Source organism: Marmota flaviventris, chromosome 2 (assembly GCF_047511675.1).
Source record: "Marmota flaviventris isolate mMarFla1 chromosome 2, mMarFla1.hap1, whole genome shotgun sequence".
NCBI lineage: Eukaryota > Metazoa > Chordata > Mammalia > Rodentia > Sciuridae > Marmota > Marmota flaviventris.
This window is the reverse complement of record NC_092499.1, coordinates 100,822,903-100,838,974: the sequence shown is the minus strand read 5'-3', so window position 1 is coordinate 100,838,974 and position 16,072 is coordinate 100,822,903. Positions and strand designations below refer to the sequence as shown.

The 16,072-nt window shown below is 35.0% G+C and overlaps 1 protein-coding gene across 1 annotated transcript in view; it reads left to right on the top strand.

Annotated features, from left to right (window-relative positions):
* Positions 1-11,766, top strand: part of Wdr72 (WD repeat domain 72) — a 209,190-nt gene extending 197,424 nt beyond the window's left edge. Inside the window, exons 19-20 of the mRNA XM_027926086.2 lie at positions 5,724-5,828; positions 11,671-11,766. Coding sequence (XP_027781887.2) covers positions 5,724-5,828; positions 11,671-11,726 — 161 coding nt within the window. The 3' untranslated portion in view covers positions 11,727-11,766. The remainder of the gene's footprint in view (positions 1-5,723; positions 5,829-11,670) is intronic.
* The last annotated feature ends 4,306 nt before the right edge of the window (positions 11,767-16,072 follow it).

Sequence of the window (16,072 nt, the reverse complement as noted above, 5' to 3'; positions counted from 1 at the left end):
CATAAAACAGCAAGAAAAATTAATCATTGTTTTTTTTTTCATTCTTAGGAATCCATGTTCACAGTTTCACTCAGTCATTTTTTAAGTCTCCTGAGTACTTGCTTCTTGCCTTGAAGAAGTCCAAAGGTGTATCATTTGTTTGCTTTTATCAGCATTAGCAAAGCAGCTTATTGCTCAATATCCAGATAGCAGAGAAATTTTTGTATTTGAGAGGAATTAAGCAGTGTTTTAAAAGAATCAAAGAACAACTGATGCCATTTTCTCATCCACATTTATCTTCTCCCAAGTTAGTTGGGTGATCCAGCCACACTTGTCACCTAGAGAAGTTACCTATAAGCAGATTTCCCTCCTTGGCCAAATTAGTCAATAAGGTGATCCTCTGTGTGCATATTTATTTACACAAAATAATAAACACTGTACATCTAGGTAAGGATATCAACATAATACTTATTCTTTACTGCATTTTGTAAAGTTCATTTCTTTACCAGTTGAAAAATATGTCATCCTTAAAGCAACTCATACTAGAAAATACCACCCAGGAAATAATACTCCAGAACAGATTGCAATTGCAGGAAGATGGTAAAACCCATAAGTCTAATGTTAACCCCTTTACTGAAGTTATTACTTAGTTCTAAAGAAGCATTAGGGAATCCTAATTTAATTTTTGGTTTCTCTATATGATTTATTTTTTCAGTTTCCAATCCACCCGGAAGATAGAATAAGTCTGAGATCTGATGCAGATGTAGCTATTGCTATTCAGATATAATCAAGAGGTCCTATGACTTGATTATCTCAGTAGATACTCTTTAAAGTAGGGGTAATATGTAGACAGCTCTTTAGCTAGATATGCTTTCCTGATAAGACATCTATCCAGGGAGAAGCCACTTTGTAAACTGAATTTAGAGATCTGTTCAAGTGACATCCACTTTGTTTACAAATCTGGTGTTATCACTTAAAGTCATTCCATGAATTTTATGTCTTCCTCTAATTTGAAATGTGTTACAGGTTGTGTGTGTATGTGTGTGTGTGCACGCGCATGTGCACATGAGCATGTTTGTGTGCATGTGTGTAATCTGCCAATATTGCATTAGTATTTTCTTCTACCTGAATTTGATGTCATTTTTTTCTTTCAAGCCTCCAGGAAGACACTTTTTAGTTTATTTCATAGTGACTACTTAAGATTGAGAAGAGACCCAAATTCACAGTTATCTATTCTAGACACCATATAACTAGTAGATTTGCATTCAGGTCATTTATTCCATAAGACCTGATCTCTGTAACCTGTATATTATTTGTATGCCCTTGATTAATAAGGGATTAAGATTTTTCTATGGCCTTTATATGGTGCTATAGTGGATTATTCCATTCATTTGACCAACATTTCAAGCTGTCATTTCTTTTTATTAATGATTTTACTATAAATATCCCTATTGCTTCCAAAATGCCTAAAACATATGATGAATGAGATCTCTTTTTAAAAATCATTCATAAGTCATTGTGTGTTGAAAATATTATTTGGAGCTTCAGATTTTATTTACACTGTAAATGATAATGAATTTTTAACAAGGACTCTGTTTGGACAGTCTTGGCGTGAGAAGATCATCTGGTATGTGTGGAAGGGAATGGAGATTTTTTTCCCCAGTGGTTTTACTCTTGTTGAGTGTGGCAGGTATTTCTTGGAGTTATTTACTAGCTAAACCTAGCCATCTTTTATAGCAAATACTATCTCTCTGCAAATGATGAGAAGGAGAGAGGTTTTTACAGGCTAACTGAAGCAAGAATGAGGAACAAGGAGGTAGAGGAGCATTACTCTGACCTGCCACCAATATTGTTTCTTAACCACAAAGTCTTCTTCATACAGTTGTTAGGGTTTTTCTTAAAGCATTCCTGAATGTAGTTTAAACTGATTTCCTATTGTCTTTGGCAGAAACATTCATTTTATTAGGATCTAGAAGAATTTGACTCTTGGCTAAAGGTGCTGTAGTCAAATTCATCCATACAAAGCACATCTCTCTAGCTACCAAAGATATTGCTGAGATATTTAGAACATTGGCCTTTCAGTTGTCAATATTTTGAGGTGTGTGATGAGTAAATGGAATAGCCTTACATCTTTCAGTGGTAGAACTATCAAGAAGAGTTTGTCTTTTTAGCCCCATACCCTCCAAAGGTAGACTATTTCAGAATCCATTACAGAGGAAATAAACACTTGAATTTTACCTAAAGATGAGCCTAAGCAACCATTTGCCCTTTATTGATGTCAAAAGTATTTCTTTGCCAAGCTCTGAAATGCACCTTCAAAAACTACTGAAATATCCAAGAACTTTAGTGATGAGCTACAAATGGACTTTGGTATTGATAAATACAAGTCAATATGTATAGTGAAAGGACAACTCACGGTGATAAATGGGCCCACCTCAGTAAAAATCAAATTATTGACTATCTAGGGCAAGGAAAAAAATCTGTCTATAGCTAACATCTACAGGTGAGAAGAATTAGCCAACAACAGCAATTCAGGAAAGGTTCAAAGAGACAAGTAAGGAGAATTCATTAAAAATACATACCAAGCAGGCAGCAACATTAACAAATACTCTGTGGCCCCAGGATACTGTATTTCTTCCATCATACCTGTATTCACTTTTGGGAGAATGAGCTCCCCTTGGGCTTCCCACGTACTCAAAGGGGGTTTAATTCAGATTTCTCCTCTGCACCACCTTATTGTAAAGGAATTCTCTTGTGCACTCCTAAAATGTGTACTGCTCTTAGGAAATTTTTTCTAATGCTTCTTAACTAGTTAAATTCATCATCTTTCAACTAGATCACAAGTTGTATGAGGGCACATTAAAAGTGCCTTCATTTCTTTACCCTACAGAGTCTGGCAAAGAGCTCTATCCATAAGAAGTACTAGATCAATATTTGTTGATTTCACCATTTTTGAAATGATTCATTAGAGAAGCCTTGGTCACACATCATGTCAGAGTTTAATGATGAAACATTGGCAGGAAACACCCAAAAGAACAATTGCAAGAATTAGTCTATCAAACAAACAACAAAGAGCAGAATGGCAGTAATTAACCTCTCCAAAGCCTGCTGTTCCCAAATGGCAAAGTGTAGTCATTTCTTCTACAGTAAATTTAATTGGACACTCTATGAACTACCCAGTAAAAATCACAAATCTAACACAGCTTCAAATGTGGAAGCTATTATGTGTAATTAAACAACATATCTGAAGAATAATCCTTTTCACTCCCCTACTCTCACACCAACCACACCCTCAAAAACCAGAGGTAAAGGCAAAAATAGCTGCATGGTTCCTACTGGTGTGAATTTAATGAAGATGATGGAGCTAAAAAGTACATCTAACTCTAGTTTTCTTGAGAGATTTGGAACTTCACTTCATGCCACTAAAAATGGTTGTAGGCATGTGCTTTATTGTTCTAATACGTATCCTCTTTGTCCTTGAGATCTCTAGTTTAGAATGAATCTTTAAATATGTGCTGCTTGATAAATATTTGCTGGAGAAATGATTAAATGAATGAATGTAGTAAAGTGTTAAATTAGGAAAGAACAATATATTGGATGACAGTATAATGCATTTGCCCAAATAGAGGTACTATTTCATTGACTTTTACTTTAGTAAAAGATTTAGCTACATGATTGATTCCCTGTTATAAATACCAATGTAAATACTTTCAGGAAATTAACAAGTAAAATATAGAGAGATAGAAATCATTAAAATGGGCCAGAAAATTTTGACCAATACAATAGTTTTCTGCAGCTTTGATGCATTTAACTATCCACTTAAACATCTCCCAGAAATCTAAGGATTCAAAAATAATCCACACCTGATTTAAAATGAGGAGAATTAAATTCAAGGCAGCTAGAATAGTGACTACTTAGGTCACACTTGGTATGCCTCATCTTCCAAATCACAGACTAACTAACCCACATCACCATTTGCAAATATACATCCATGATCTCAAACGGGTTTAAGCAAGCAACTGAACAGATCCGGCAGAAAGATAATTGAAAGCATATACTCTCTTGGGTCAGAGGAACATCTAGCCTGGTACCTCTGCTTCATTCATTTGTTCATTCATTCATTTCACAACTCCTTTGGGAATATTTTCTATAGTCCAGGTACTGTCACACAGAAATGAATGAAGCAGGTATGGTATTTGGTTTTGCATGTTGTTTTTAGAAAATTCAAATGTATGAAGTGAAAAATATCAGGTTATTTATTTAAAATAAGAATTTCATAATTTTCCTGTATTTTATTCTCAGACAAAAGTCTGTAAGAGAAGCAGGGAATTTAAACTGCTTTTATTTGAATAGAGCAAAGTGCTGTTTATGTACTGAGAGGGCTGGTAAAATGATCTGGAGGGGCTGTTTGACCAGAATTATGTTACTAGCTTCCTTTAAAGTATGTCTATGTGGTCCTCCTGTTTTCATCACCACTGTTACTCAAGCTCCATTAAAACTCATGGAGGAGAGCAGCAGTTGTGAGCACTGCTAATGCTGCTTGGATTAGCAGGGCACCATTGTGTCACTCATCCAGACTGTGAAGCAAAGGTCTCCAGCCTCAGTGCTGCTCTCTCATCTTCTAATGGAGGTTTAGCAACAGTAACCCTGAGCTAACAAACATATTCCCTATGTGATTCGTGTATGCGTGCGCCTGCGTGTGCATGTGCCTGTGTACACGTGCATGGGTGTGTATTTTGTCTATTGCATTTAAGACTTACAAATATGGCATGTGTTATCAACATCTGAAGACACTGTAGTAGTGATTACTGCAGCAAAATAGATAAAATTCCAGTGTACTCAATCGTGTGTTTGTGTGTATGTGTTTAATAGTATTTAACTTCAGAATGGTTTAAGAGGGACCTGATATGTGTGATTGGAGGCTGCTTTATTTTGTTTTTTCACCAAATTTCTTCATGAAGACAAGGCCCACTTTTCCCTACAAATAATTACTAGAACAATTGATATATGGGAATATATTACTTACAGACCAACTGTTATGGGAAAATGCAGAAACCTAAGTTAGTTTCTTGAATAGAGTTAGTGAGTATAGTATGTTTATAGTAAGTTTGGACTCCTTCCCTAACTTCTGTTTCTGGTTATAATTCCTACTTAGTAAACAATATTTCATCCCAAGTTGCTAAATGCTTTCCATTCAAAACACCAGCCCTCTGTATCATTTTCAGTGTATTCATTAAGATTTACTTTTTAAAAGACTTTTTTTGAGTGTGTTGTTTAGTGCCATTATTTTTATTTAATGAAAGAGAACCAAAATGCATATGAAGTGTTCATTAGCTGTGATTTGTACCACCAAAGGAAGCCTTGCCACCAGCATAGAACTGATCTTTCTAATTGAGTAGCCTGATGTTCTCTATGCCCTGTTGCTGTTAATTGACTATATTGTTTTAGATTTATGCATTAAAAATACGATTTCCACTTCGAAGACATCACTTTGTTACTTTGTAGCTTTTAAGCTGATGCCATGAACTTATTTTTCTTCTAAGATAAAGTCGCATCTATAGATTTTTCAACTAATTACATGTCTGCCAATAAATACTTAGAGGATACATTTTATTTCAATTTATTATTTGTGTTTACATAGTGTATCCCTGAAAATATCTGTAGAACTGAAAAGAAACGTTTTAATGGTGTTTGCTACTACTTTTTCATCGCTCTTTCTCTTTCTTTTCTTTCTTTTTTAATAGCTCCAGTCAGTCCGGTCAAGCATGACAGCAACTCAAACTCGGCAAACTTCCAAAATGCTGAGGACATGCCTGACAGATGTGTCTTGGAAGAGTCTGAGAGTCCAGGTGAAAGCCATTTAAAAATAGTCAAGTATAAAATGATAAATTTGACACAGCTTTTGGGTCCTTGGAAGGGTGGGGGAGAGGACATTGTAATGCTGTTTTCTCTTAGCAGCTGCACTGTCAAATTAATGGTCACCTCCAGAGGTCACAGTGTGGAGCTGTTATCTTTTCCTCTTTCATCAAGAATTCAGTTGGAGGAAGTACAAAGGCTTCATGACTGAGAAGGGAAGCTGACACTATTAGTTCATTATCATCAATTTTAGGCTATACTGGTTAACATACAGAGAGATTGGGAAATGAGAGAAATGTTGACATTTTAAATATTTCAAATAATGAGATCTAACAAGAGTCAAGCAGACATGGAGAGATGAAGAGAAAAGAACAAATTGTCATCCTTTCAAATATATTTATCTTTCTAAATACAAACAGCACTCTCAATGGGAAGAGGATTTTAGCATGACATTGTCAAACAAAAGAAAAGAAGATGGCAACCCTTCCTCTTGCAATGAAATTTACTCTATGTCAAAGTCACTTGTGCTTATATTTTTTCTTTGTGGGAAAAACAGACAGAGATGTACCAGAAGGATATAGCCAGAAACACTTCAACATGGATTTGTGTGGTTTTGTTTTGGGTTTGTTTTGAAGTATGCCTAGTCTTAATTACTAGTTAATTAAAAGAAAAAAAAATCTTGCAAAAGTTGAAGTGACATTTTTGGATCACTACAAAGCCATTAGATGCTAGAAGTTACCTTATTACCATGAATGAAAGAGTTAGATATCTTCCCCACAGAATATTTCTCTTTCCTGTTTTATCTGGCTACTGTGTACCCTCTACCCTCTCACATCTTTGTGTGCTGATCCATGTATCATATTTTTGATTCATCCTCTCTGTGGCCTGTCAGCTTAGTTAAGAGATTTCCAAATCTTGTAGCCTTCACTGACAGGGGGCAGCTGCAAACAGTCCCCTGATCCTTCCCCGAGGAGAGCTACTGAGATTTAATTTTCAGTGAAAGGTGCAGCCTGCAATCTATGTCAGGTCCCCTAAGTCATCTAGGAACCCCAATAGGCCCAGTGGCTCTGGCATTGTATATCAGCCCCCTCCACTACACCAAGATTTCTCAGAAGATGAACTACTGTTGTGCTGTATGCCCATTCTCAACACCCTCCTTTTACTTCAGTATTCCGTTGCAGGGAGAAATGACACCTCTAGCAATGATGGCAAATTTAAATGAGCAAATTAACCTCAGTCTCTCTCCTAATAGCCAAAAGAAAAATGTAGATCACTGGTGAGGGTAATGGTAGGTGTTAAATTTTTGTAATAAAAGTTTTTTAAAAATTACTTTTAGTTTGAACTAAAATTGCCTAGTTCTAACTTGATTTTTTAAAATGTCTTAATAAAACATTTCTTATTAGCCATTTTGCCAGGCAGTTAAATTCCTGAGTCAGGTGTTCACCTTGACTCATTGTTTCATTGTTTTCGACAAGAACAGATCAGCTTTATACCATTCCTTTTGCCCCTTAATGTGAATGGAATTGTAGTGAGATTCAAATGTAACATACTCTATCTGACTGATGCAAACAAAGGACATATCGAAAAAGAAAGATTAATCAGAAAATATAGGTGCTGATAAAGAATCTTAACTTAAAGAGTGAGTACTGTTCTATACATGGGACATCATTAAACTGGTAATAAAGAATGAATTACTCTGGCTTTTTTCTCTGTCCATTCCTGCATTTTAAGACATCTTGCCTTATAGGCCTAGAAACCTCTGGAGGGTTCACTACTGGTCTCACTGCCTTCCACTGAGAATTTGTGGCTTGGTTGTCATGGAGACATCGTATTTCTCCAAGAATTGCTCATATTGATCCGTGGCCAGGCGTAAATGGCCAAGCGAGTGTGAGGAGTAAGGGGGCTGGGCAGTCCTATAAAATGACCAGGGCTTGTGGGTTGGAAATAAGCTCATAGCAAACACTTAGGTAAAAAGAAAGAAGCAGTTTTATTTTGTTTCAGGATTTCTTTCTGCACTTTGGGCCATTGTCTTCTTTCACTATGAACTGAAAGAAACTTGTTAGTCACTTGTCATGTCAGATCTTTGGTGCTTGTCCTGACACAGCTGTCAGCCTTCTAGCTCTGTGCAGTTCAGGGACACACAACAAAGAGGCAGTGACATGAATTATTTATTGCTCCTTGTGTGGATAAAATTCTGTGATAAGAAATTAAGACACTTCTGACAGAGTTGCTTGTTTAGTAAGAAAGATTTTGAAGAAAGAGTGCATTTTCTTGAAGTAGAAGCATTCAGTAGGCAAAATTCGTAGACCAGAACACAGAGGAAAATAAGTTTTGTGTTTCGTATGTGAATTTGGTGGCATAGAGGGACTTTCTTGAACTACGATAATATGACTCTCCACTTCTCAGTGTCTAAAAATGAACTTCAGAATATCAAATTCTGAAGTAATTCAAAGTGTAGGTGCTACTAATGGCTAGCATTTCTCTGGTGGTTTAGCTATCTTTGGTTACCATGTGTGAATACTTTCGAAATACTAACCACCTTAGTGATAAAAAAAATGGGGGCTTTAAGGTTTGTTGTTGCTATTTGTTGTTTGTGGTACTGGGAATTCAACCCAGAATCTTGCACATGCTGGGAAAGTATTCTGTTACTGAGCACATCCCCAGCCCTTTTTATTTTTATTTTGAGAAAGGCTCTCTCTAGGCTGGCCTTAAACTTGGGATTCTCCTGCCTCAGCCTCCTGAGTAGTTGGGATTATAGGTGTACACCACTGCACCTGGCAAATCTTGGGCTTTTAAGTGGTGAGATCTGGGAAACTTGTAGAGGTACTTCAGTAGCTAAACTTGTAACTGCATTAGCTTATTCATTATTCACTGTATGGTAAAGAGTGTGTTTTAATCTGAGTACATTGTTGTTCACATTTTCAACTGAAATATCATAACTCATTTAAAATTCCTTTTACATTTAGTGTACATGCAAAATCCCCTAGTTACAAAGTTGAATGTGGTCAGTCTTCCACCTTTAATGGATATTGACCTTACATAGTTTTATCTATGCAATGCTAAATGACTACTATATTTATTGCTCCATTTTAAATGAAGAGACCAGTTGTTTGAACAGAATTTAGAAAATGAAAACTGGAAATCATTTTCCCATTACAAGCACAGTTCAAAAATATTACTTTACATGTTATTCTTTCCAATCAGTCTTTTCTATGTAGAGTTTCTAAACATCATATTATGTTAGCTTTTATAGCTCAACGTTGTTAGTATCAACTCATTTTCATATGTGAAAATCCTGGACATTGAAGGGCAGAAAAATATATTTTTGAAAAATAGGTGAACTTGATATTTTAAATGTTGATAGTTGTTAAATGCCATTAATAAAATAAAAATTTTAGAATTTTATTAATAGTAAGATTGACTTCATGAATTGTCTTTGAATACAATGAGTTTTGAATTCAAGTATATAGATTTTTTTTTTTGCATTGACATTACTCCTCCAACACTGAATTGACTAGGGTGATCCATTTGTAAATAGGTTGCAGTCTGCATGTAGGTCATGATTTAGCCTTGTGGAGTGGTTGCTCACCTTGTCTCCAGGGTGCTCTACCTTATTCATCATGCCATTGTGATCTCTTTATTGGTTCAAGCTGTATACCCAGGTGAGTGCCTGGAATCCATTAAGGTTGGCAAAGCACCTTTAGACCAGAGAATTCCTGTTACTTTGACCCTGCTAGTGAACCTGGAGGTCTTGTCAGACCGGGGAAAGTATCCCTCAGTAGTGTCTTTTCTTTGGAATAATTCATTAGCAAAGAGTTTTGACTCACAGGTGAATCCCAGATTGAAGTTTCTATCTTAGACTCTGAAGTCTACTTGCTTCTTCACTAGCATTTATATGTTCCTGGAACCTGTGGGAATAACTTTGCTGTCTAGTAATAGAAGCACTGAAACAACATCATGAACTTGCAGCTCCCTATTTTTGTGATGTTAGGGCCATTAGGCTTTCTTTGGCTCTTTAAGACCTGGTTGCTTCTGAATCTAAAAGATGTTTCCACAAAAATAGTTCAGTCAAGTCTTTTGCTAGTTTGCTTCTTATTAACTGTTTCATGCACATTGATTAAAGCCCAATCTTTATTCTCTAGAATTTTTTTTTAAAAAATGATTCCTTGCCCTTCATCTGTACATTCATCATAATAAAAACCTTAAAGAGTAATGTTCACAATTTTTAAGCAAGTGGTAATGAGAGAACTCGAGCTTTTATCACTTATCAGTTTGGAAAACTGGGATTTACTTTCTAGCATATGAGGGAGCATGCACTTAAAAGGAGCTTCAGCTGGGTGTGGTGGCAAATGTCTGTAATCCCAGCAGCTTGGGAGGCTGAGGCAGGAGGATCATGTGTTCAAAGCCAGCCTCAGCAACTGAGAGGTGCTAAGCAACTCAGTGAGAATCTGTCTCTAAATCAAATACAAAATAGGGCTTGGGATGTGGCTCAGTGATCAAGTGCCCCTGAGTTAATTCCCAACACCCTGCCTCCAAAAAAAAAAAAAAAAAAAAAGTAGCTTCAGCTGCAAAGAGTAGTGACAAGAGTGAGCTTGGAAATCCAAACAGCATATTCACATGAGTTTTCACATAATTCTGAAGTGGTTTATAATCAGTATGCATTTTGCCATTAATAGAACATTTCAGTGGTTTTTATGTAGCACGTTAAATGTGTGGATCTATATACATCATTGTCAATCAATATTACATTTGCATGAATCTGATGAACAAAACTAGATTTTGCATGTTGTTCCAGAGGATAATACGTTGTGAAAATCCAAGGTGGATTTTTTTTCTTTTACTATTGTGGTTCATGAATCACCAGTAAAAAACAGGTAACAGAAAGTAGGACAGATTCAGGACTGGAGTGTTGGAGATGGCTGATGATGATGCATGAAGCAGAAAAATGCGGACCCTGTGAGCAGCACATCAATCATAGCCACCAAGAACACACTTCCTATGGCTAGTGCTAAGAAAATGTTCTAGGAGGAAGAACAATTTCAGTAGTCATGTATATGTTCCTTCTTCTTGTTGTGTTTAACAGTATCAATATTTTGATTAATTTGACCTGAGGGAAAATTTAAGCATTGATGTAATGATTTTTAAAAAAGAATATAATATTTTAGGCAATTCACACACAGGCACACATATGCCCATATACACTAAGGATACAGTATTAGTTAAAGTGAACCCATCAGCTTTTAAAATTTTTTTTATAGTAGCAGTAGGAGTTTTACTATTCAGCATCACCTCATTAACATAAAATCATTAATTGAGCACAATTCTCCAATTGATTTGATAGTCAAATTAATTCAAGTAATGTGGTTTTTTAGCCACGAAATAATCATTCAAGCAGTATAAGAAATAATGTTTTTTGATTATATACATCAAACCACATTTCAACGAATATTTATAAGATTTGACCCTAAAACTGTAGTTGTGGGTTTCTCTAAGAACCATTAAGTGCTTGAATTTCTGAAAGTTTAGTAATTTCAAGACAGATTTGTCTTGTTGGAAATTTTCATTTTCTTTGGCAATTAAGAAAAACTATTAATCAAGTGTGTGATTAAAAATGCATTTGCCCAGTTTATGAGACAAGAATATTCATTATTATATCAACATATTTTATTTCAAGACAGAAAAAAATATAGAAATTGTAGGCAATGACATCCTTTCTTTCTTTCCTGATCCCCTTACTCCTTCTCCCTATTTCTCTGCCTCTCCCCCTCCTTCCCCTTCTTCTTGCTTCTTTTCTGTTATTTTTCCATATAACCCAGATATCCGTTTTATTTCTAGGTGATCCAAGGCATCATTCATGGATGGCAAAGGTGTGCTCCTGCAAGGTGTGCTAACTAGAATCTCACTGTGACAATGGATTTGGACAAATCAAGAAACCCCCAAACAAGCCCTTGCTTTATTGTCACATAAAAGCAATGTTGTTCTTGGTCTATAATTTGCTAAAACTTTAACCAGAGTGTCCTGAAAGTGTAATGACGGATTGAAAATACCTGAATTTTCCTTCTAGAAAATCATTGTCTAAATCATTCCATGTTCCTCCGTTTTCCTTAATATCTCCAACAAGGAATGCCAGCCCACACATACAAATTGAACATTGCTTTAGATTTGCTTCCATGTTTTCAGTCCCTGAATTATATAATAAGAAACACTTCTCAATTTAATGTTGCTTCAATGTGTTTAATATAAAACTTCACCAAATTTGACTTGTTAGGTTAGAACATTTTGTTTTAGTAAATGCCTAATTGACACCAATCATTGCAGTAAATCGCATCCCCAAGCATGGCATGTTTTCAGTAAATGAACAGTTTCACACAGTCATCAATTAACCCAAATAAGTGATACATGGTATGGCAGTACACTGTACAGCCTGGTTAATTTCTAATGACACTGAGGCTTTAGCAAAAGGTTGATCTTTTGGGCCATATAGATGTAAACTAGAAACAGGGAATCTACTTATAACACTTCACAATTGATTCTTATTAAGTATAAACTCTTACAGTTCTTTTCCCAGAAAGAAGCTTGACTAGCAGGAATTCTAAAACTAAAATATGCAAAGCAATATAAATAGAAATTGACATAAAGTGCTCATCTATCAAGGCCTTTAGTGATCAGATTTATTTGCCGTGATTTATACTGTACAATTTCTTAACTTATAGAAAATCATCAAAGACTATAAATGTGCATATGTTATGAATACAAATATTGCCTAATCTGTAGGAAAAATGGAAATAAAGTATTAAATATATGAAACATAGTTCTATCTCAGGGAATGTCAAGTCCCTTCAATTTAGCAGACACATTTTTGAGCACCAACTTCAGCTCCAATGCCTGGGTACAGGGTACAGGGTACAGGAGGCAGGGGAGATGGGAGATAAGAGGACTCTGGACTGAAATGGAATAGTCTTTGTCTTTGAGGACTTATAATTAATGTTTGGCCTGGATGAATATTCCAGACAGAAATTGAGTATGACCCCTTTAAAGTCAATTAAAGTGTGTGCTCTTTGTTTCCTAAAATGTGCTGCTCCTGCTTAAAATTACTTTAGAGTTATAACTCAGAAACTGTAACATGTTGTTAATATGAACAATAGTGAAAATTTTTCATCCTTTGAAAAATTGCACATATACATTTCCCCACTTTGGAAACAACCAAATCTACTTCTAACAAGTTTCAAAATAAAGGAAAGTAGTGAGTTAGGCAATGGAATATATTTTTTTGCATGCTGTGTTGTGGCTCTCAAGCCTATTACAAGAACTCTCAAAAACACTTTGATGACAATATCAAATGAGTATATGTTCTCTCAAAGGGAAATTTTAATTATTAAACCTATTTGTATGCTCAAGTTATGGTATGTATGTTGAAAATGAGCTTTATTATTTTTATACCTATATTCTATTATTCTCCGTCTCAAACAAGAGTAACAACAAGCTTAACAGATGCTATACTTAGTATTTTTTGGTGGGGGGGAGTCTAAATTAACCAATAATAAATCCCCAATGATTATTTTATGATGTCACCAGCTATCAGAAATTATAAATGGCATAAACTTGACTTTAATAAGTAGGAGTTTTACTAATTCTGGAGGCCAATTAACTCTGAAGACTTAATTTCTAAAAATGAGAGTTGTAGAGAAAATTAAATTATGCTACCCTAATATCCATGTGCAAATATGCTTATGTAACAAATCCATTTGTCTGTTTTAAAATGATTTATTTTATTTATATTGATTTACATTTAACATGTTTTAGTACTTCTCATTGTAGGGAGACTTGAAGTAGCAGTTACCATGCAATTCATTAGATTAACCATGCAGTAATCTTAACCACTTGGTACCAGTTAAAAACTCATGATGCTTGATCTGGTGGTTGTCCTTTTGAATGCCTATCCTTAGGTAAACCCCTGTGGTAAATGTATTAGTGAATATGTTTCTATACTGATTCTTCTTGTCATTATAATAAACAATTCATAATTCATAAAAATATTATTTTGTGGTTCTTCTTTGGTAATCATCTTGGTGATAAAGATAAATTGAGAGAGAGAGAGAGTCATTGTCCAAAGGAATATCATATTTTCAAATTTACAAGCCTGAATTATTTTATTTATTGGGGAGCTGTACATTGGCTATGTGGGATGTTACAGAAACACAAATCTGGAAAGCATCTAGTGTTATGAGAAAAGCTTCTTGCTGTGTCTCTGGGTAGCACAGGCTTCTCAGAGGCTTATTTCCTTATCTGCATTGAGGAGCCTCCTCACAGGGGTGGTCCAAAGGCACTCTATGAGATGGTTCAGAGACAGCAATCTGAATACTATAAAACACTTCCAGTACAAGGTAAAATATAGTATTATAAACATGCAACTAGGGAGGCACCCCTCAGGCCTTAAATATTCTCTTAGTATTTTAGAAACAAAGTTAATCCTACTTGGAACATGTCCCTATTAGTAAAATGATAGGAAGACACTTTATTAAATGTTAACATTCTATCTTTAGATGGTAGCATTTGGGGTGATAATAATTGAGTTTTTAAAAATTGTTTTATGTCATATGTTTAAAAAGAAGATTCAGAAAACATTAATTTAAATTGATTTTAAAGTCTTATTTTCACAGAATGGACTTATATAGTATTTTAAATTGTATGTTGTATAGGTTTTGATTGCTTAGTTATTTAAAAGCAACGTTAAACCCTTTTATCTGCTCCAAAATGTTGTCATATGTGTGTATATATGTGTGTGTATAAAGACACATATATACCTATATAAAGTGCCCAAAGTTTCATTTAATGCAAAAGTCACTGCTTTTTAAACATATGCATAAGGCTGAGTGTTTTTAGATATTTTAAAAAATGGCTAAAATCAAAGTTAAACTAGTTAAAACTATCTTGGTTGGATGCTTTTTAGATGACATTAAGTCACTTCACATACAGTGGTTTCAGGAGCACTTTGGTCAACAAGGATTCTACAGGTGAAAAACATCAACCAGAAAAGAACAGGTCTCCCAGTAGAACATGCCACTACTAGAAACTCCCATCCAACATTTGAACCCCTGGAAAATGGCAGGCGTCATTTGTCCCATTAGCAGGGCAGGGACCAGGGTGAGGCCTGCTTTAATTCCTTTTTCTCTTTTGACCTCCCTATCTACTGACTTTCCTAGAACCTATCTTTAGAATTTTGATATCATGGATTTTTTGCAGTAATTAAACTTTCATAGATATTATCTTAAAATGTTTATCTAGATTATCCAGTTTTGTACCACTCCCTAGTATTGGGCCCTGTTCATTAAATCTAAGATAAAGCCACCTTTACACTAGAATGCATGCTACACTTAAATGGCCTGTAACAATTGCATCATGAAGAGCATGATTATAATGATACAAATGGTAAGAATTTGTATTTTAATACTATGTGGAAACAAAAGGCATAGCCCATTGAAAATGTCTGAAGTGACTTCTAGTGGTGTATGGGGGAATATTGAACACAGACAATTCTTTCTTTTGATGTTGCTTTTCCAAATGCTTTTTCTTCATTGCAGAGAACATATTTTCCTATCATCAATTTTAGGGATCCTTTTCTGTCTTCCACATCCTAATAATTTGAAAGGTAGCAATGATATTTATTCAAGAATACAAGGTTTTTAGCACAAAGGTAATTAGTCATTGTTTAGTACAACATTAGGTCTAAATCTGCAAAATGTCAAATGCCAGCAAAATGCCAATATTCATAACATTATATAATAGCAATAATTACTTGGCACATGCTTCCAAAACCCATCATTTATTCACTTAGTAATCATTTTAATTGCAATTATCTAAAGTCATCAATCAGGTCTTCAATCTTCCCTGTGTATTTTCGAGGGTGAAGGTGTTTCATATGGCCTCAGTAACAGAACATCATGGCCTTGGATGTTGCCTTCTAAGATAAAACGATGGTCTATGATATGTTCTCGACGTATCACAAGTTTCCTTTAGACTTTTAAAGAGATTTCCTATTAATTCTGCTGTGTCAACTACATTCCCTATCAGAAATAACCTGTCCTATCTATTATCAAAAGAATTCTCAAGCTTCATCATCTGCATTTGTGTCAATTTACAGTTATCATATACTGGGGAAACATTATTTTGTTTCATTTTTTTCCCCTTTTGTATTTTAGAATGTGCCAAAGGAAAAAAAAATAAAAATCTATAGCAC